This window comes from Coffea eugenioides, chromosome 5 (genome assembly GCF_003713205.1).
Source record: "Coffea eugenioides isolate CCC68of chromosome 5, Ceug_1.0, whole genome shotgun sequence".
Lineage (NCBI taxonomy): Eukaryota > Viridiplantae > Streptophyta > Magnoliopsida > Gentianales > Rubiaceae > Coffea > Coffea eugenioides.
The window spans coordinates 4,925,349-4,947,838 of record NC_040039.1 but is presented as its reverse complement, the minus strand read 5'-3'; the positions used below and the strand labels follow the sequence as shown (position 1 = coordinate 4,947,838).

At 34.4% G+C, this 22,490-nt stretch overlaps 3 protein-coding genes and 1 long non-coding RNA gene across 12 annotated transcripts; all 4 read right to left on the bottom strand.

Annotated features, from left to right (window-relative positions):
- Window positions 1-1,586: 1,586 nt before the first annotated feature.
- On the bottom strand, window positions 1,587-9,040 carry LOC113770207 (amino acid transporter AVT1C-like). 9 transcript variants are annotated; one of them, XM_027314605.1, is made up of 12 exons: window positions 8,515-9,040; window positions 8,255-8,316; window positions 7,604-7,639; window positions 6,596-6,652; window positions 6,079-6,172; window positions 5,812-5,861; window positions 5,396-5,456; window positions 4,496-4,633; window positions 4,351-4,405; window positions 3,106-3,434; window positions 2,370-2,595; window positions 1,587-2,090 (listed from the first exon to the last, which is right to left on the bottom strand). In XM_027314605.1, the coding sequence occupies exons 7-12, from the start codon at window positions 5,436-5,438 to the stop codon at window positions 2,024-2,026; spliced, it is 858 nt and encodes a 285-aa protein (XP_027170406.1). In that variant the 5' UTR covers window positions 5,439-5,456; window positions 5,812-5,861; window positions 6,079-6,172; window positions 6,596-6,652; window positions 7,604-7,639; window positions 8,255-8,316; window positions 8,515-9,040; the 3' UTR covers window positions 1,587-2,023. The 9 variants fall into 9 exon arrangements, with proteins under 9 accessions (XP_027170406.1, XP_027170411.1, XP_027170408.1 ...); XM_027314610.1 differs by lacking the exon at window positions 8,515-9,040 and adding an exon at window positions 8,427-8,445; XM_027314607.1 differs by lacking the exon at window positions 7,604-7,639 and having other exon boundaries at window positions 6,596-6,671.
- A 2,976-nt stretch (window positions 9,041-12,016) lies between these two features.
- On the bottom strand, window positions 12,017-15,627 carry LOC113770211. Its single transcript, XR_003468398.1, has 3 exons — window positions 15,502-15,627; window positions 14,743-14,851; window positions 12,017-12,745 (listed from the first exon to the last, which is right to left on the bottom strand). It is a non-coding gene; the product is annotated as an uncharacterized LOC113770211 (long non-coding RNA).
- A 112-nt stretch (window positions 15,628-15,739) lies between these two features.
- Window positions 15,740-20,007, bottom strand: LOC113770209. The gene is made up of 9 exons (XM_027314613.1): window positions 20,000-20,007; window positions 19,361-19,530; window positions 18,468-18,683; window positions 18,310-18,372; window positions 18,177-18,239; window positions 18,007-18,078; window positions 17,430-17,797; window positions 17,120-17,226; window positions 15,740-16,128 (listed from the first exon to the last, which is right to left on the bottom strand). Exons 2-7 carry the CDS (start codon window positions 19,482-19,484, stop codon window positions 17,646-17,648), a joined length of 690 nt encoding a protein of 229 aa, XP_027170414.1. The 5' UTR covers window positions 19,485-19,530; window positions 20,000-20,007; the 3' UTR covers window positions 15,740-16,128; window positions 17,120-17,226; window positions 17,430-17,645.
- An 846-nt stretch (window positions 20,008-20,853) lies between these two features.
- On the bottom strand, window positions 20,854-22,185 carry LOC113771054 (deacetylvindoline O-acetyltransferase-like). The gene has a single exon (XM_027315681.1). It carries the CDS (start codon window positions 22,183-22,185, stop codon window positions 20,854-20,856), a length of 1,332 nt encoding a protein of 443 aa, XP_027171482.1.
- Window positions 22,186-22,490: the final 305 nt, after the last annotated feature.

Below are 22,490 nucleotides of genomic sequence, written 5' to 3'. Positions count from 1 at the left end.
CAAGGTAGAGATACGGTCATGCTGAACAAGTTTCAGTCCAAAAAACAGAGACAAGAGGACCTATAACAATTAACTACCAAACTTGTATATTCAGATGATTGCAACCATACCAAAATACATATATACCAAACCACTCGGGTTGGTCCAATGGCCAGGGAAGGTCTCTTAGAATTCTCCCCGCTACACCAATTTATTTGTGAACAATTAGAACTTTCCAAAAATGAAATCACTAAGAATCCTATCATTATTTTTATCAGAAGGAAGAAACCAAGCACACACCAATCCTTTATTATTTTTATCCTTTTTCTTTTTCTTTTTTTTTTTATGTTGGTGAATTTGATTTTCTTTTTCTCATGGACGTGTCCTTTCCTTTATAACAAATTAAATTGGATTGGGCTTAGGAACAAAAATAGAAAAATAGAAAAAAAAAAGGCCAAATTCTTCTTTCCTTGTTCTTTGTTTTTTAGATGACCAAAATGTTAATTTGCCTAAAACGAAAAGGCCCACATTAAATTAAAAGGAAAACCTTCAAAATTTTAGAAATTGCAGACTATATATATATATATATACTCCCTCCGTCCCATAAAATTTGTCACTTTTGACACAACGTGCAATTTATGTATAGCGATATTAGTAGAAAAGAGAATTTTTACTTTCCTTTTTTATCCTTAATGGCGAGTCATCTTTTATTTGTTGTATTGATAATTGTAAAGAATAAGTGGTGGATCACATGAAAGGTAGAGATAAAATTTTATTGAAAAAAGTGGATTAACTTATCTAACATGACAATTAATTTGGGATAAGAAAAAGTGACAAATATGACAAATTTTATGGGACAGAAGGAGTATATCAATGAAATTCTCATCTCAAATTGAAACTTCAAGTTATATCGAAATTGCACTTCAAAAACATTGTTATTTTAATGGGTTATATGATATTTTGAAATAGTTTTGTGATCTCTAGCATACTTTACTCTTGATTCAACTTTGAGATGAAAATGACAATACCCTCATAATTTACAAAAAAAATTGCTGCTGAAATTAAAAGATATTAAACACAAGCTCTTGGGATGGTGGGCTAGAGAGTGGGGTCAAAGCCCTTCCCCTCTAGCTGGTCAGGGGAGTGATCATGGATAAAAAAGAATTTGATAGATATTTAAAGAAAAGTAAAAAAGTTTATTGAGTTAATCTTATATATATAGTAGGGTCTGCTTCCCACGCGAGGCGTGGAAGCTTTAGACCTATTAGTAAGGTTCCTACCATGCAAAAGCAGTATATATTAGTCGATAAGAGCAGCTAAGTATTGATAGAAAATATGCTTGGTTAACACGCAAAAGCAATATACATTAATTTATAAGAGCAGCTATGTACTGATACAAAAGATGGAGGTACGGCAGTTGATTCTGTAGTGAATATTTTCTCCTGAATGATATCCTTTGGCTAACATTTTCTACTGAATAATAACTACAGTAGCGCGATGCGAAGGCACGGTAAAAGGCATAAATCAATATATCATGATGCATGCTTCATAGAGGGTCATAGAAACCTAAAAAGCAAAGGATAGCAATAAAGAATAATTAGGCTGTCTTCTTTAAAAATTATTAAATCAATATAAATAAGGCTTTTGCTAAATTTTTACCACATCTTGACATCATCTCTCTTCTAATATACCACAGTACAGATTATCCAAATGGGAATGTTGAAGATCTTGCAATTCTTCGAAACTAATATTTGTTGCACTTAGTAAAATGCTACCAAAATCCTTCAACACAGCTCTTGAAAGAGGGGGAAGAGGAGAAACAAAGTACGCCTGATATTTGAAGTTAACCAGAAGTTGTAGCGTCAAAGCCCAAAGTGCCCTCAGAAATGTTTATGTGATACCCATTGAAGCAAACCATTATAACAGCAGGGTAATTAAACCAAAGTCCATGTCCCATGGAATGAATTAAAAAGAACTAAAAGAAAGAAACTTGCTATGTCATCCTTCGCAAGGAATGGAGTTCCGATGAAGTATACGCAACAAATCAAAGCAGCAGTGACAAAGAGGCTGCATAAATACAATCTAGCTTTTGGATCTGGCATGAGTGAAACCTGAAAAGGCAACAAATTAACTATCAGTACCCTAGAGACAGAAAGGTATCATTTCCATCTAGAGTTAATAAGAAGGCATCGAATTGTAACATCATATATAATTTCTTCAGCTATAACAAAAGTTATCATTGTCAACCCTCCCAAATAAACTTCAGGGAGTCCAAAAAACCACTTTGGCTCCAAAATTGTTAAGGCCAATAAAAAGTTTCTGAAATCCTCAAAGATAAAGGGGACCATCAAACAAGCATTCAGAAAATGACAATTTTACAATATATTTACAGATGTAGCATCTCGAGCCGAAGGCAGCATGGCCAATATCCGGGTAAGTCTCGAGCCCAGGTTGACTGTCCAAACAGGAATGCAGGAGAATCCCAGCGTAGTAAGAAACAACATAAGAGCCCAACCCATCCAGCAAAGATAAACAGAATTGAGAGCCCAACCCATCCACCTTCTTTGACAGCATAAGGAGTTGAAAGAATTCCAACACCACAAAGAACATTTATGCCTGTGAAAAGTAAATGTACATAATTTTTATGTGTCTTCATTCACCATGAGCGCATTAGCAGCTAAATGCAAAAGCAAAATCAGAATTGTCAAGGCCTTCAAACGGTTCTAGATGTTTCATGATAGTTTCTGATTTGATATTTTATTTCATTTTGCAAGGAACTGCAAGGACGAACTTCCTTACATCAGTGAAAAGGGAAAAAGATCAAATGTAAAGGTAGAATATATATCTGCAGATAGAAGAAAAGGATTTAGAATATTATGCAAGCCATCAGAGTTCTCAGTGAGTGAATAGATTATAGCAAATTTAGGCTTTCCTTTTTAATTTACAGTAAAGCGGGCAAGTTCATATTCCTACATCTAGAAGTTGAATGAGGACAGATTACTGAAGTACGAATCATCAACATTCACGTCAACATACAAGTTAATTATGCAGTTCCTCTGATAAATGCTTCTTTAATATTCCTGCATTTCTATGTAGATTGATGGATGTTCAATCAAATAAACCTACCATTCACCACAGCTTGTCCATATGAACTCTGGCGAGGAAGAGAAACCTCATGTGAGACCTTGCATGATTTCCTGTCAGCAGTTGCTTTTCTCAAGGAAGGCTTCCTTTGAATGGAGGGCAGCAGAGAATGTGAACTACGCCTTTCTGGTGGCTGCCGTGCATTTGCTACTGGTGGTAATAGAGGTTTTTGCAAAGAAGGGAGTACTTCAGGAGTGTATCTTCTTGTTAATGAAGAAGAGATAAATGAGCTGCCTAAACGTGATAACGTAGGCATCCCCAGGAAGTTAAGACTTGGAGATGGTACACTGCTGTATAAATCGATGGACTGCCTGATACAAGGATATGAGATACCAAGCATTATCAACCAGAGTTTGAACACAGTCCAAGTGAGATGACTAATGTAACCATTTCTCAAATATATAATCCAGTTGTGCAAGTTTAAAACAAATTAACAAAGAACCATTGGAATTGATTCTAAATCTTAAAAGCTAAGAGCCAAATTATTTGCAGCTGGTAGAATTGCACATGAGGGAGTGATGGTTGTACTCTTGATCAAACCAGTATGTTTTATCCTCTCCAAAAACAACTGAAAACTGATGCAAATAAGAAATGCTGGTACATGATGGGAGGAGGAGAGTGGATCTCTGGCACTTATTTCAATCAAAATATCTAGCAGACGGTCTAAAAGTTGGTATAGTTCTGGCCAGATGTTATGACACACAAGTTATAGAAATTGGTTCAGTCTAAAGCACATGAAATGAATACTCTGGATGTGGGTTGGAAACTTCTCTTCCAGAATCAGCGGTTCGATGAAAGGTAATATCCAAAATATGGTTTCTACCATTGATAAATGTAGTAAGGACAAATACAACTCCTTCACTATCAAAGATGGTTCACAGGGATTAACCACCAGTCCCTCATGATGAAGGAAAATCTTTTCAATAGAGGCAGTACTCAGCAATATAAGTGCATCCTACCAAGTTCCGCTAAGCTGAAGAAGGATCCAGGGAAGACATAAAATGCTCTGGCCTTTTGATAAAATTACATAGCCTACCTTAAGCCCATAGCTATCCTTTACTGATGTTACTGGATCCATTCAAACTCATAAACTATTGATATTCATGGCCGAAACAGAATGAAAATACTTGAAGAAGCTCCAAAATATGAATGATGAAAGCATTTCAATCCCATTTCTAAATATCTCTCCTAGCCAAAAATGAATAGGTAAAGCTAAACATCTGGTACCATAGAAATATAACAGCTTCCAAGAAACCAAGTGCTTCACTGCTAAATACAGAATCTGCAAAACAAGAACAGAACAAACATAGAGAACACCATAGCTAGCTGTAGAAAGAAACAAATATAGATATGTGCGATAAGATGATACCACCTGTAACTTTGAGGCCAAGAGGTGGTGATAGATTTGCTCTCCGGCCTTTCGTCCTCATTATCATTAGAATAACTGCTAGAATCAGAATTATTTCCATCTTCACTATCTTCTTTCTCCAGTGCCTAAAATCAGTGCCAGCTGCAAAAAAGCTAAGCTCTTCAGAAGCCTAAAATCAGAACAAAATTCGCTTAGCATCAGAGGCAGCACCTAAAGTACAGAACAAAAGAGAGGGTTGCCCCTCTAGAATTCAACACTTCTCTCTATAACATTATTCAGCAATATAGCAGGTTGTTTACAGAATTTGGAATATTAATTAAACATCTTTTATTGCTAGTAACAACAAAGAAATTTTAAAATATAACAGAAAATCAGCCCTCAAAAATCTCAAATACACCACGGGTGCAAATTATATAGCTTTTAACTGTACCTGGCAAATTCAGAGTTTCAAAGATATTCCCTTGCAATTAGTAACAAAATTTAACCTTAATGCACGTATGACAATATGAGCATATAAGCAGAGGTGAATAAGCTACACCCAGAACACTACATTCCATTTCCTATCCATATCCATGCACACGCTCACTTTGTTTTTGCATCTTTGCCTGTACATGATATGTATGCATATGTGTATAAATACACATATACATATATAATATGCACACGCACACGTGTAGATTGATGCATATATGCAAATGTCACCATGGTATCAGCAAAAAAGTGTCCCATGCGCTGATTATCAGAATTCAACTCTCACTAAGAAACAGATTATATACTTAGAAAATCACACCAAAATTTTGGAAGCATTCAATTTAAAGCTATCAACTGCTTTTTTTCATCAGTAACAACTACTTCTCCAAAGAATTAACTGATGTAGAAGCATCAAAAAACTCAAATCTTTACCTACAAAATGAGCTGGCTGATAGAAATGAACATCACATCTCATTAATGCTTCTTGTTAATGCTGCAAAACAGCCAATGTTCCACTAACATTTGGCTAAGGCTTGCAATAATCAACAACCAGTTCTAGTAAATAAATTGACTTCAATTTACAACCAAACTCTGTTAGAAACCATCTATTCAATTCTCTAATACAGTCTTTCGACTAATTTTGCCGGAATAAAACCGATAGAAACAAATAGATATTCAAACTTGGAAAAGTGATATATGTTAAAAGTCTCTATCACTCCAGTTAGGGTCTGTGTACACCTCTGAATTCAGTAAACTTGAAAAAAAAAAGATAAAAATAGAGTCACTTTCCTATAATAGAACTCCAAGAATTACATGTAACTCCCTATAAAAAAACTGTAATCACTGACCAGCTAGTTCAAGCTTCTGTCTACATCTTGGGTTTATAAGTCCAAACCATCTGCAGCAGAAAATTAGAATCCTAAACATTAGAAACAAAGGAAATCTGATAGTAGCAAAACTAACAAAACGAATACCCATTCAGCAGATACAAGTTTTCACAGTACGGCAATAAAGAAAAAATTTCTTTTAGAAACAAGAAACACATATGACGTTGAAAATTTTCTTGTAGCAGTATATGCTCAATAAAACAATGAATATCAAGCTGATGTGTGTACCTTCTCAAAAGTAGATGTACAGGCTTGGAGCAAGCTACTTCGTTCTCCCAAACTCACTGGGTTCTGTTTATTTACTCTTCCACATCCTATTCCTCTGCATCCTCCACATCCAAAATACCAATAAGGAAAATTCTAAACCTTTTTTTTTTTGCAAAATCAACAGCATGATTACAAAATCAAGCCCTTTTTTACAAAAAAGAAAAACAAAGAGACCAAAAAAGAAGTCTTTTTGAGTATAATGCATTGTTAATGAGTATAATGCATAACCATTATGAGAAAAGATATCCTCCCCAAGAATAATTCAAACTGAACCTCCCAGCTTCATATATGATTCAGATGCATAACAATTCGTGTTGAGAATGCAATAGTTAAAAAAAAGAAATTGGTAAAATTAACAATTTCAACATGCACCAAAACTTCGTCACAACCACTAAATAGCACATAAATCAGAAATTTGAAATTCAAAGTTAAGGTAATCTAGAAACATGAATGCAAAATAAAAAGAAAAGACGATAACCTGAAAAGCTAAATCTTTTTCTCCTCCTTTTAGTATTTCCTTGTGATTTTCCTCAATCTATCAAATAGGCAGCAATCTAAGATTATGAGGAGCAACAAAACTAAAGAAGTAGGCAAAAATTTAAGAAATGAAAAGGAAGCAGAAACTTGAAGGTCCAATCTAGTGTAAAATTGGAAAAATGACAGGGAAATAAATCAAAAAACATTCACAACCTGAAAAGTTAAATTTTTTTTCTCCTTTCAGTAGATATTCCATCCATTTTTTCAAACTGTTTTCACATTTAAATACTATAACATTGAGATACCAAGAACCATACACCACATACACTAAACAAAATGACTTCACCAATAATGACTAACCATAGAAAAAAGGGCTTTAAAAATCTCATTTGGCAAATTCACATACAAAGGAAATAAAAGCACAAGTAACATATTGTCAATAATATTAAAAAAAACCAAAAAAGTATAAATAAACAATTATTATCAGACTAAACTTGGCTGTTTTATCTTACAATTACTACGGGCAGAATCGACTACTATTGTAGGCAATGAACCACATAGTTCAGTTGTCAACTCTGCTTTACCCAACTTGCTCACAAACGCTTCTAGAACAAAGGCCATGTAATTATACGATAATGCTCAAAATGTAAAAGCATTTGCTAAAAAATTGATCTTCTAGTTTTTAAAACATTAATGAGATGTTATGAAGATTAAGATGCAAAGAAGAAAAGTAAGTTTGTAAAATCTACCCATTAAATTGGAGAAACAAAATGTGCAACCTAACCATGCTATAGTAATAACCAAAGTAATAGGCTCTTTGAAGAGCTAAGAGAACTGGAAAAAAAAAAAAGAAATAACAGGCCAGAAAAGAAATTGCCCCAGTCCAAATCATAATTCGAGAGTAGAAAAGGCAAAGAAAATTATAAGGCACAACTATTCAATATGTTATTTTTAACTTTCACAAGCAAATGTATCAACCCCGTGGAAGTTTCTATTCTGACTTCCTAACCTTCAACCAGCACCTTCTTGTTGAGGAAAACAATCTCTTCATAGAATCAAATAAACAAAAGAACGCAATTAGTAGATAATCTAAATATGTTAATTTTCCTATCAGCATATAAATTTAAGAATTTAGGGAAGGGAAAAAAATTCTCTTATTCAGGGAAAAAATAAAAAAAAAGGGGATAAATCAATTTAAGTCCATTGAAATAAATGAAGTTTTTTTGTCCAAAAAAGAAACCAATAACAAAATCAAAATTTTTGAAAAAAAGGGGGACCCAATACATTAGGCATTAGAATCCGCAAAGAAATGAGGGAAAAAATTACACTACAATCAGAGCGGCAGACAAAATTTGCAAGCCCAAAAATAACGGCGAGAAAAATGGAGTTGTATAAAGCATTAAGGAAACCACCGGGATAAAGTAGAAGCTTGTAGTGTAAAATTGATGTTGAACCCATAGCCAAATATTTTAAAGCAAAACAGGAAATCTTTTATGACTTCCGGCAAGGGAGATTTACCATACATGTAGATTGAAAGCGAAACAAGGTAAAAGATACTTAAAACCATGAAACTTTCCTCAAATTTCTGTATTACATGGTTAAAAGAAATTACCTAAGCAACGCAAGAAAACAACCCAAAAATAATGAAATTGAAGTTCACCTCAGGAAATTTCCTTTCCTCTCCAAAAATGGTACAAGAAAGACAGTAGCAGCTGCATAGACCTACAGAATGAAGAAACCCAAAATTATTTAAGGAAAATGATAAAGCTGAACGAAGAAACAAAGAAAAGCCAAAATTTTGTTTAAGTAGAAAATAAATCAAAATATCATACCAAGAAAATGCGCGAGGCCTTCAAGACCTTCTGAAAATAAATTAAGCAGGGTGAAAAAGAAGAAACCGGATGGATTGAAATTTAGTACCTTATCAGTTTCTGGACAGCTGATGAGGAGGACCTCGTGAGCGTTGTGAAGAACGATTCTTCGGTAGTCTCTTTTGTCGGTGCGAGGCTTCACGATCTCTCTAACTTTCTGCTCGTTCCTGGCTCCAAACGCCATTTGTCTTCTCGGCAAGAACCAGAGACAGAGAGAGTGAGAAGAAGCTGAGAAGAACAATGAGCTGGAAAGCGAGCAAAACCAAGAACAGGAGAAGAGAAGGCTCAATTTTCTAAAGTCTGACAGCAAAAGTAAAAAGCTATTGTAAAATGACTATGTTAGACATGAGTTGAAAATATATAGTCCATTCAATGAGTATTTTGAGGGAGCAAAATGTAATTAAACAACACAAAATGAGCTGGCTCCAAAAAATGAACAACACGTCTCATTAATGCTTCTTAATAATGCTGCAAACACCCAATGTTCCACTAACATTCGGCAAAGGCTTGCAATGAGCAGATGAAGTGAGCAGATGAAAAGCTAGGAGGACAAAAATGCCCCTGAAGTGAGCAGATGAAATTTTAAAGACAAAAATGCCCAATGAACAGGAACCCAAAACGCCTTCTTATATATTATATTATATTATACTAGGGGTTGCTTCCCACGCAAGGCATGGGAGCTTTAGACCCGTTAGTAAGCGTCTCTGCCATGCAAAAGCAATATATATTAGTTGATAAAATGAGCTAAGTGTTGATAGATAAGATGCTTGGTTGCTGATACAAAACAAAGAGGAGCAGAGAGGTTTAGGAAGTATATAAAATGATATTAATGTTAGGAAATATTGTGAAGATGTAATTTTTTTTTATTCTTTTATTTATTTGTTCATGGTTCAGTGAAAAGGTAAATTGTAAATTTAGAAGGTATGGAGTTGAAATAATCACAAGCAATTATGCAGGAATGAGTGAAGGGTGAAAATTGGAAGAGAAAAGGAAGCGAAGATTTTTTTTTTATTTTTTATAATAAAGCATATTTCATTAAAGGATTACTGGAAATCGCCAGCACAATTGATATATAAACATGCACTAAAATTAGGGATTCTATTGGACCTTACATTATTAGGCTCTTCTTTCTCTCTAGCGGAGGGATTCTCTTCCTTCTCTCTAGGCTTCCTACTCTACTCTTCCTCCTCCATAGGAGGGAGATCTTGGCCTTAAGCCAAGGTCTCCCTTCCTCTTCCTTTGTCCTTTGTTTTTCCTTTCATTCAATAAAGTCTCTTCTAAGTTATTCTAGTGAGAATTTTCTTCTCTCCTAGGATGTCCTATTGAGAGTTTTAGTGTCTCCTAAACTATCTTAGTGAGAGTTTTATTTAGTTTTGTTTCTTTATTTTTTCAGATCTTGGAGTTTTTTTAGATCTATATGTTAGATCTACAATTTCTTCAGTCTTCTCATCAAATCTCACTTTCAATATTGAGCTTGAACCAGTTGGATAGCAGATCTGAGGGAATATTTCAGATTTGGATCAATCTCGGCAGATCTCACCATCTTTATTGGACCTTACAACTGTTGATTAGCAGATCTGACGATTACAGCATACACAAAGAGAGCTGCAACGACTTATTCTATGATGAAATGTTTTTCAAATTTATGGTACTTTTTAGATCTGTCATTAATTTCTCAAATCTTATGTATTTGTTAAATTGCAGATCTATAATTTTAGTGCATGTTTATCTGCCACCAGGGCAGTAATGTATCTCAATTGTGCTGGACGATTTCCAGTAATTCTTGAATGAAATATGTTTTATTATCAAAAAAAACATGCACTAAAATTATAGATCTGTAATTTAACAAATACATAAAATTTGAGAAATTAAGAACAGATCGAAATAGTATCATAAATTTGAAAAATATTTCATCACAGAATAAGTCGCTTCAGCTCTCTTTGTGCATGCTGTAATCGTCAGATCTGCTAATTAACAGTTGTAAGGTCCAATAAGAATGATGAGATCTGTCGAGATAGATCCAAATCTGAAATATTCCCTCAGATCTGCTTTCCAACTAGTTCAAGTTCAAAACTGAAATTGAGATCTAATGAGAAGACTGAAGAAATTTTAGATATAACACGCAATGTATAAGCAGAATAAGCACGGTACAATGATTGTGGATGAGCAATTGCTTTGACTGCGAAACTAATTTAAGATTTAACCAATCAGCTGCGAATTGAACACGGGCTTTTCGGTCTTGGGTCCTGGGTCTTGGGTCCTGGGTCCTGGGTCCTGGGTCCTCAGTTCGCAAATAATTTGCGCATCTAATTGCTTGGTTTCACTACGCTTCACTTCAGAGTTCAGAGCTTCTTTGCTCTGCATATATAGAAATTCGGTCATATGTACGAGAGAGCGAGCGGGGAACAGAGAACAGAGAAATAGAGTGACAATGGTGAGGATATTATCCATGGCGTCGTCGATTAAACCTTCGCTGTCCTGATTTAGGTCTGCGGCTGCTGCAGGGCTTCCTTCTCGCTTCGCTGTACCCTTCGGTTCGTGTTTCCAGAAGTCTTGTCGCCCTCTCAGCTTATTGCATCTTGGCAGTGGTAATATTTTCAGTATGATTTAATTTGATTAATTTTTTCTGTTCAAATTCTGTGTTTTTTGTGCGGCGGGTAGCCGAGGGGTGGGAAATTCATCCCTTTCATTTCTCGGTCGATACTTTGGCCGAGGGGTCAATTTTGTTATCTTATCGATGATTTCTAAGGAATAGGGTTTGAAAATAGGGAAAATTAAAATCTGATTGGAAATAGATGAAGCCATATTTGAGCCGTGACCAGACCATCTTTCTAATCTTTTTGGCTGAACAGAGGCGAACCCAAATGACGCTTAACCCATATTGTCACTTCTCATGAACGTGAATATTGGAGCCATGCCACTCTGGTTCACGACAGCCATGTCTGTACGTTTTTTGCACACATCTATGCCTGGTGTCCGCTGTGTGTAGTGTGTGCAGGGGAGACTGGGCAAGGGAGAAATGAGAAGAGGGGAGTGTGAGAAAGGTGAGAGAAAAAGAACATGGCTGATAGATCCACAGACAACATGGGGTAATAATTCACAACAGTGAGTTACAACTCTCAACTGGGAAGCAAGATAATAGGTTTTTTTTTTGGGGTGAGTGGAGCTGAAGAGCAAAGGTAATAGTTAATTACAGGGAAAATACATTACTTGCAAACTAATGGTGAGCTTTATAACGTTTGTGTCATGATAAAAACGTTTAAAATAAAAATTAGGCACTACCGTGGATCTGCCAATCACATAATAATCTGTGAGTAATGCCTGTAATAATTTGAAAAACTTTGAACGTATGATAGATCTATTGTGACTGAATGTCAAATGAAAATGGTGTGTTTTTCATTCTTGATTACAGAAGTAGATAAAAAATGATGGAATATAACTCTGCTTTGTCTTTTTGTTTCTCATGATAGCTGAAGTGCTAGAGCATAAGCTAAGGAAGTATATGAGCAGATTCCAGTACCAAGATTGGCTAAAAATAGTAAGAACAACAACTGCAGTTACTTTGTTATGTTTTGTCTTTCAAAGCAATTTATGGATCTCGTTCATAGCATCCTCATGCTTAACCAGAATAATTTTTTCCAATTACCTGAATGCATTAACAGTGGAATCACTCAGGTCATTGTTATAAAAGCTTCTTCATGAATAAAATCAATTACATCTGATGTTAAAGGCTTCAGCAATAACATGTGTATTTTAAGGTTAGCAACTCAATTAGATGAATTATTGAATCTGTGCATATTCATTGATTCTTGTAGAAGGCTAGAAAAAGTTAAGAGCAAAGACATAATATGAAAACTTGTTTGGAGAAGTAAAGGTTTGGTGTCAAATTTTTATAGTCCAGAACATAAACCATAAGTGCGTGCCAAGCCTGAATGTAAGAGAAACTAACTAAATGCCAAAACTGCTGTTTGCCTAACATCGTTGCTTAATTCTGATGCAGCAAAATGTAAACCAAGACTAAGGTAGGTACTATGCTGAATAACCTGTAGGAGATGATTTTTAAAAAAAAGTAGAAAAGTGGAAACATAAAAATAAGTACTTCTTTACATAATGCAATAAGACAAATACCAATGTTTATGTTTCTGAATATGGGCTGCCACCACCAGCAGCCTCATTCTGTGACAAGGAGCCATTAGTGATTTTCGTTGTTGTAGATGGCCGCTGTCAATAAGTTGTAGTGCTGTTGCGCTAAACTTAGTCCAATTTGTAACTCTGGTGAGCTAGTTGTGACAGTTTAAACAAATACAAAATGTTAGATAGAGATAACTACTTTTATCATTATGCAGCATATAAAACAATGAGGAAAGTAGGTGCACAGTAGCATGTTTGAACTGGTCCATTTCAGGCCTATTTCACAATTGGCCCAAACTCACTATTAAACACAATATACACATTATTACATACAAAACATACACTTTTAATGTAACCTTTAATGGATCAGATTCTAATTGGATCGAGCCAAATGACACCCAGGCTCTACTCATGTTTAAATCGAGTCTTACTGATTCAATCATACTTTTCTCAAGTTGAATAGGCCGAACTCATGCTAGTTAGACCTATTGATAGTCCTAATCATACATATTATGGTAGGTATTATATTTTATATTTTAGTGCATATTATAGTATAATTTGTACTTAAAATTATATGTATGGATGGATGTGCTGTGTACTTAAAATTTGTACTTAAAAAGTGTATGTTTGTGCAACATTGTCGAATGCAAAAAAAACTTTATATGCTAAGAAACATCAACTGACACAAAATGCATCACTAAACAACTTAATATTTTTCAATGACTACAAGATGTTTTGAGTCCTCTCCATCATAGAATCAGTATTCTCAGTAACGCACCATATTTTCATAGTTGTTTATCATACAATGAAATATATGAGCATCAAAAACTTGATATCCGTTCCTATGATTGTGCTATGATATCAAAAACTTGATATCAAACTTTAACTTTTAAACAAAGCACCATATTTTACAAATGTTTTGAAAACTAACTTGACTTTCAATTCCTTTTCCTCCTTGTAAGTTTTGGAATTTCCCCTTGAATAAAAAAATTTTCCCCTTGTAAATATGGAATGTAAAGTAGTTAATGTGGGATTTGGAGAAACAGCCTCTGATTTAATTCTGAAAACTGAACTTTGTTCATGTGAAAAAGTTACCGAGCATACAAAATTTGAAATTGAGAATGCTTGCTATTTGCTATTTGTCTTTGATATTTTTTTCATTGTAATCAAATTTGATTTACTAAATGTCATTGAGTGATTGTACTCAGATCTTATTTTGAACTAACTAACCATGTTTTTAAACTATTATGCACATCTTATCTTGTGCTAACTAAAATATTATTTCTCATCTCAACAGATTGTTTTATTGTGTTGAGAATTACAAAATGCAATCTGATATGCAAAAAGGTAACAATTAGTGAAATATTCCAAAGAAATCTAGTAAACTGAGAAATTATCTGGAGAAGGAAAAAAAAGAAAATAGGAAAAATACCTTAGTTATTATAACTATATAAGAATTGCAATGTCAACTGTATGGAAGTCTCTTGAGACAGCATTCCTTTTATTTCTGGTAACTTCGCAGCATAAATAGTTTCTTTCAGAATTTTGATTACCCTCTGTTATCTGAATATCTTTCTTGGGACTGGAAAGTTAGTCCCTCATTTTCAAAAGATAAGCTTGGTGTTCATTCTCTACAAGGTCAAATGCTATTTGAAATCCCAATAAACCATCATTCTTACTTTTTGTTCTTAAGAGTGTCTCAAATACAGCAGCAATGTCTTGTGGTCTATCCAAAAACATGAGAAGCTGACGTATGCTTAAATAATCAGGTGACATATGCATTAAAGTAGTTGAGGTTAGAATTTCTGAAGTTTTGACATCTGATACACTTGGACCAACATTTTCTAGAATTAGGAATAAGGTTTATAAGAATGAATTGGATAGTAGATATAATCACATCACGTTGATATTCTCTAGAGCTGGCAAAATTGTGAGAGACATGATTACAATAGTATAGGGTTACTTGAATGTTGTCAGTTTGTATAAGTATTTACTGAAGCTTATCCAATCTCTGGTATTTTATATCTATTCTCACAGGTTATTGATATCTCTTGTTAATTATATACCTAGAGGGAGTTTAAAAAATGAGATAATGAGAGAAAGTTTAAATTTATAGTATAATCTAGTGTTTCAGAAGTTTACATACTTATCAAGCATGCTTTGAACAATGGCCTTTGATCTTGGATCTATCTTTGGTGCTTTATTTGTCTCAGCAGCCTTAGTCTTGAGATCAGGACGTTTGTCTATAGCTTTAGCTGAGATAAAAGGATATAGTAGAAAATAAAGTAAGACGTGTATAGTTAAAAAGAAATGCATAGTTAACTTATGTAATACCAGTGCCACTTTATACTTCAAAATCAGTATTTATCTAGCCATGATTTATTTTCTTAAAGGTTTATTATGAATAATGAACACATACGAAAGCAAAAAAAATTTATCCTTCCTATTCTTCAAATGGATTTTACATAACCTGGTAAAATGAATGCTAAAATATTAATCAAGGAGATGAGTTGTCTGTAGAAGTAGGCTTTAAAAGAAAAACTTGCAACAAAAAGGCATCTTTGAATCTTTGAGGCTAGTAATATAGCTAGTTGGCTGTGACTCTCATCAAAGTTCTCATGTTCATATACACTCTTGTTGCAAAACGATAAACAGTTAGTAATTAATTTTCTGAACATACAATTATAAGAATGAGCAATGTAAATATATAATGAATTTTCTGAACATATATCTACAAGAATGACTAACAAGGGTAGAAAAAGTTAAGAGCAAAGACATCATATGAAAAGTTGTTTGGACAAGCAAAGCTTTGCTGTCAAGTTCTTATAGTCCAGAACATAAACCATAAACCAGTGCTAAGCCTAAACATAAGACAAACTAACCAAGTGCCAAAATTGCAGTTTACCTAACACCATTGCTTAATTCTGATGCACCAAAATGCAGCAGGTATCAAATCGTCTTCTTGTTTGCAGTTTCATTGTAAGCAAATGCTAATCCATACATTTATCGATTATGTGCTTCTTCTGTTCCGTAAACTGTCAAAAAAAGAAAGAATTCATTAAGTTTTTAATTCTAGAAATAGATTATGGAATTCATTCAGCTTTTAACTCTAGAAATATATTATAGCTTTTAATTTAATAAGTTTTTACATGACATTTTTTATATCATGAAAAATATCTTCATTAGGAGTTTCCAATACTGCTAAGGTAGGTACTATGCTGAATAACGTGTAGGAGACAATTTTTAAAAAAAGACAGAAAAGTCGAAAGATAAAAATAGGTACTTTTTTACATAATGCAATAAGACAAATACTTCAGCGTTAGTGTTTGTTAGACTATGATAGAGGAACTAATTCATGCCTTCCTCATAGCAGACAATGCTTATATTTCTGAATATGAGCTGCCACCACCACCAGCTCCACTGTGTGACAAGGACCTATAAGTGATTTTCCTTGCTGTAGATGGTCTCTGTTAATAACCTGTACTGCTGTTGCGCTAAACTTAGTCCAATTTGTAGTCCTGGTGACCTAGTTCTGATAGTTTAAACAAATACAAAATGTTAGATAGAAATAATAAGTTTTATCGTTATGCAGCATATAAAACAATGAGGAAAGTAGGTGCAGAGTAATGTGTTGACTGTTGTGACGGCATCCATAATGCTATTAGTGTGTATAGTTGCATTATGACAAATATTATTTCTCATCTCAACAGATTGTTTTATTGTGTTGAGAATTACAAAATGCAATCTGATATGCAAAAAGGTAACAATTAGTGAAATATTCCAAAGAAATCTAGTAAACTGAGAAACTATCTGGAGAAGGAAAAAAAAGAAAATAGGAAAAATACCTTAGTTATTATAACTATATAAGAATTGCAATGTCAACTGTATGGAAGTCTCTCGAGACAGCATTCGTTTTATTTCTGGTAACTTCGCAGCATAAATAGTTTCTTTCAGAATTTTGATTACCCTCTGTTATCTGAATATCTTCCTTGGGACTGGAAAGTTAGTCCCTCATTTTCAAAAGATAAGCTTGGTGTTCATTCTCTACAAGGTCAAATGCTATTTGAAATCCCAATAAACCATCATTCTTACTTTTTGTTCTTAAGAGTGTCTCAAATACAGCAGCAATGTCTTGTGGTCTATCCAAAAACATGAGAAGCTGACATATGCTTAAATAATCAGGTGACATATGCATTAAAGTAGTTGAGGTTAGAATTTCTGAAGTTTTGACATCTGATACACTTGGACCAACATTTTCTAGAATTAGGAATAAGGTTTATAAGAATGAATTGGATAGTAGATATAATCACATCACGTTGATATTCTCTAGAGCTGGCAAAATTGTGAGAGACATGATTACAATAGTATAGGGTTACTTGAATGTTGTCACTTCTTGTAAGTGCTTGCTGAAGCTTATCCAATCTTTGGTATTTTATGCTTATTCTACAGGGAGGTCAAAAAATGAGATAATGAGAAAAATTTGAAATGTATAGTATAATGTAATGTTTCAGAAGTTTACATACTTATCAAGCATCCTTTCAATAATGACTTGATCTTGCATCTATCTTTGCTGCTTTATTTGACTCAGCAGCCTTAGTTTTGAGGTCAGGACGTTTGTCTATAGCTTTAGCTGAGACAAAAGTATATAATAGAAAATGAAGTAAGATGTGCATGGCATGGTTAAAAAGAAATGCATAGTTAAGTTATGTAATACCAGTGCTACTTTATAGTGCAAAATCAGTATTTATCTAACCATGATTTATTTTCTTATAGATGCAATACATAGAAATACTTAACAAATTTAGAAGGCAGAATTCAACAATAACATGCTACCTAGAATAGTCCGGACATAATCTGAATCTTCTGATACATTGAATAGAAGGTCAACTGCAAGGAATCACAACAATGAGTGATTTAGTTTATTCAAATAACAAAAGACCTGAGAGGGGAGATAGAGATTTGTTATAAATAATGAACACATATGAAAGCAAAAAGAACTTATGCTTCCTATTCTTCAAATGCATTTTATATAACCTGATAAAATGAATGCTAAAATATTAATGAAGGAGACGAGCAGTCTGTAGAAGTGGGCTTTAAAACAAAAACTTCCAACAAAAAAGCATCTTTGAATCTTTGAGGCCTGTAATGTAGGTAGTTGCCTCTGAGTCTCATCAAAGTTCTCATCTTTATATACATTTTCACTGCAAAAACGATAAAGACTTAGTAATCAATTTTCTGAACATACAATTACAAGAATGAGTAATGTTAATATATAATGAATTTTCTGAACATATGACTACAAGAATCAGTAATAAGGGCAGATGAAATGTATGAACACTAATCTCTGTTTTTTGCTGATAAGGACATATAAGTTTTGCAACATTTTCAGATACATTTTAGTTATACATACCTTTTGGATGATTTTTTATGACATTAGAAACATTGGTTTCCACTGGCTGAGGCTGTACTGTCATTGATATACCTGATTAGGTAAATAAAAAAGTGTGAGAACATAAATCAAATTCAGTGACCAACCAACACTGAGCAAATATTTGTAAAAATAGTATTAAGGGGTTAAACCTGCAAGATTATCAACTGTTTCATGCAAGAAATTAGAGCAGCTATCGCATATAGGAGGATCACCTACCAGATAAAAACAAAGAAATTGTTATATGAAACATAGAGTGATAAATATGATAATAACAAGATATACCTGACACATTTAGTTTATTGATTCTTCTGCATTTATAGTTGGACGAATTTTTTGATGAAGAACCTAGAAGAGCAAAAAAAATACAGAATTAAGGTAAACATAGAATACAGAATTACTTGTGTAAACATAGAAGACAAAATTAATTTGAGTAGGCAAACCTTGTTCAAATGTCAAAAATACAGAATCATGCTTTTTCAGCTTGCCTTTTGATTTACCATTGGTTTTGCACAGAGAATTACTTTTGACAGCAATAGATTGTTGCAGATTAGTCTCTTTGTTTCTATTCTGTTGCAGAAGTTGTTTAACAGCAATACTCTGTTGGTTATTGTGCTCATTGTTTTGCTGTACGTCACACCCAACTGGAAGTTCTATACCTGATATACAAGATTTTCATAATTCACATTGCTTATAGAAGATTTTTTTTTCCTCTTTATTTATGAAGAAAGTAATTTAGAAGCATAAGTCAGTGATTGAAAAAGAGGTGCATGGCATTGACGGGCTGGATAATATGGAATCTTAGTGGGAAAAACAAATGTGTATGCTGCATATATATTTATATGCATTATGCACGTTTACTATTTTACATCAGCTTAGTTTTTTTTTTTTTTGGGAAAAACATCAGCTTAGTTGTTAACTTGACAAGAATGTCAACATTAAATGCCATTAATTAATTAAAGCATGAAATCATATAGAAAAGTGAAGCAGGAACAGTTTTAAATTTCAACACCTCTGCTAGCTGTATTAACATTTCAAGTACTGCTCAGTTAGTATTATATTTTTTGTATGCTACAATCCAGATTAGTAGTGTGATTGTAGTTTGTCTTACTGATGGGTAGTTCTTATAATATATTTTTGTTGGGGAGCAATTTGTTATCGGTTACTCGATCTATGTTTTTCTCGTGAGCAGGTTTCTCATAATAAAATTCTTAAGTATTGCATGCATGAGAAGCACCTTTATTCACTACGTTATTGTTCTTTTATTTCAGACGACGCATTACTGCTTTCTGCTACATACAAAAACACAATATAAAGGCAAAACTGAATTAGATACCATCAGTTTGCTGTTGATTCATAGAAGACATGGATGCAGCAGCTTTCCTTCCTCTCCTCTTTTTGATAAGCTTCTCTTTGTTTAGCTCTACGAGCTTCTTTTTCTTCCACTGATAAGGAAGCATATTTTTCTCTTTATCTTCGGTTGCGAACAATGTTCTTATTCGTTGACTGTGCAAGTGCATCAGTTGAAGCCATGGTTTACAGTTTATAGCATGAATAAAGGAAGCATAAACGAAGCAGAAGGTTGTAGGATAAAGCAAAAAGTTGTAATGAACACTAACCCTCCAAACGTCTTAGCTCCAAGAAAAAGAACAACCAAAAGGCTGTAAGGACAAAAATGGCCCTGAAGAGAGCAGATGAAATTGCAATGAACAGGAACCCTCCAAACGTCTTCTTATAAGATATAAAGATTATAAAAGAATTAAACAAGACAATGAGCTGGCTGATAGAAATAAACATCATATCTCATTAATGCTGCTTGTTAATGCTGCACACCAACCAATGTTCCACTAACATTCGGCTAAGGCTTACAATATGCAACAACCAGTTCTAATAGCTCCGACAGAAAACACAAGCAAAAGCCTAGAAGGACAAAAATACCCCTGTAGAGAGCGGTTGAAAAAAAATGCACAGTAACCCTCCAAACGTCTTCTTATATATTATAAGGAAAGATAAAGATATATATGTGTGTTGGTAGTATATGCACCATTATGATTGAATGTATAAGACATGCGTAGAATTTGAATTTTAAATTTAAATTCAAATGAATTGTCATACATTCAATAATAATGTTAGTTATAAAATATCTAACAGGTAATTTATTCCCTAATCTTTAGTGCCCTCATTTCCCTACTACATTATTTTGTAAAGTGTCGAATTAATTAATTAGGTACACCCTAAGGTAAAATTAACACATAACCAAACTATAGTGCTTCAGACCCATTGAATTCTATTTCGACATATAAATTTCAAAATTCAAAACCTGCAATGACGAGCCATTGAATTCTGTTCCTTTCAAAAGTGCGGGGATGTACTCTGAACTTGCAACAAATGGCAGAGAAAAATAACAAACAAACTTGAAGTCGTAGCAGAATGGCTTAAAGTACTTGCATCTAAGTAAGGAACGACATAATACTTGAAAATAATAATATTGGTATCAAATCCAATGTAGGATCATCTAATTTTATTTATGCTATTCAAGTAAAACAACATGAAATTTGCCACAAATTTGATAGTTTTTTTTTTTTATTTTTTATTTCAAAGGTTCAAATAGCTCGACTGAGCAGACATGGAGCAATGTGTATGTAACGTAACTGTAGATATGTCGACAACATAAAGAGAAATAACTCAATTCACCCTTGAGGAGTTTCGAAGCTCTGAGTATGCACGGCAGCAACTCAGGATTACCAGATTGTGATGCTGATGCATAATATATGAATGCTTATCATAGTTATAAGTATTTCATTTTCCTGTTGTAATGCTTGGACATGTTTAAGCATCCAAAGAGGCATAAGCAAGCAGCACCTCATTTTCTTCCAATAGTGACATGTCCAACTCTTTTAGGATAAGATGTGCATATATTCCATTACCATCTTCCATGTCTATCAATACCAAAATGTTGGCATTTTGCTCTGGAATGATTGCTGGGTATACCAGCGAAGGTGTTCCCCAGCCAAAATCAACACCATAAAATGGAAACCTACACCAGCTTGAGCACCCGTAGCAGTCAGAGTTGATTGTTTCAATTGCTGCTGTCTGCGATGCTGAATGGGATGCTTTTAGCTTACTAGGAATGGCATTGATGTTTTCTGTGCACTCCTTGCGCAATTTTGTTTTGCCTTCCCTCAGTTTATTAACTAACTCTGGTAATTTAACTTCAGCATTGTTGTCAACTGATGTCAGGAAAGAGGTGACAAAATTCCCAACTGAATTTTGTGGAAGTGGAGGGACAATTATTTGTCGAAAATTCACAGCATTAAAGAAGATTGATGGGCGGATGTGTGATCCCGAGTTTGCCTTTGATGCTGCAGACATAAAACAACTGTAAAGTAGGGCTGACACAACTTCAAACCGAGTAGGGTTTTCTACTCCTGAGTTAAGAGCAGCAGCCTTGAGTTCTCCAATTTTAGAAGCATGGAACGCCAATATCCTTTTCGCGTACTTCCCTTGATCCGGCTTAGGAGGAAATGGGTGTCGATATTGCTGACCGTCAACAGGGGGGAATAGAGAAGCTCCGTGAAGATGAGGAGATGGGATGTCACTCGTTTGACGAGCTATTGCTGCCCAATCATTCATGAAAGTTGATACGCTGGATGCATCAGCAATCCTGTGATTTATAGACACACTCAATACTATGCCTCCACAGTTGAAAGAACTGAGCTGAACAAATACTAGACTACGATGATTAGCTGAGGCTGGCCCGGAGAATAGAGATCTAGCAAAGATAAGATCTTGCACTTTTTCAGAACTTGAACTTAATTGGTTGCGAATCTCAGCCACTCGAGAATTAATTCGGCCTTCAGTAAATTGAGCGCCCATGTCGTTGCAATCAATCATATAGCCGTTTTTCATCAGCCTTCCGGCGAAAGGGTAATACTGGGCAAGAGCTTTTGAGAGAGAACTTTTAAGCAGTTGTGATATTTCATTGGCAAGCCAACGAGTTCCCTTAATATTAGCATAGAAGAAAGCCAACCGGATCCGATAGTTTGGTGGCATTGCTTGATCTACCGATGAGAGCTTGTGGTATCTCAAAGGAGGAGGAGTGGGTGAGGAAGGCTTGATGACTGTTTCAGAAATTATCTCAAACTGCAGCGAGGCATCCATCCTGATGAATATTTGCTTGAATGTAGGCCTATATGTCGTATCAATAAGCTTGTGCTGGCTTTGCTAACCTATTACCCTTTTATAGTGTGGTGAACAATGGCATTGTGTTAGGAAGTTGTACACACAATCATTGTGCACAATGGATCGATTATAGCGTAATTTCCAGCAACTTGGGGGGTCATTTGTTTTGTTAGGTACCTCGTGGCAAATTGGTGGCGTTCAATTAGTTAACCTTTGCAAGTTGGCAAGACATAAAGGTTGCGAGTTTGGTTTACGATCTCTCGTCTGTCACCTTCAAACTTTAA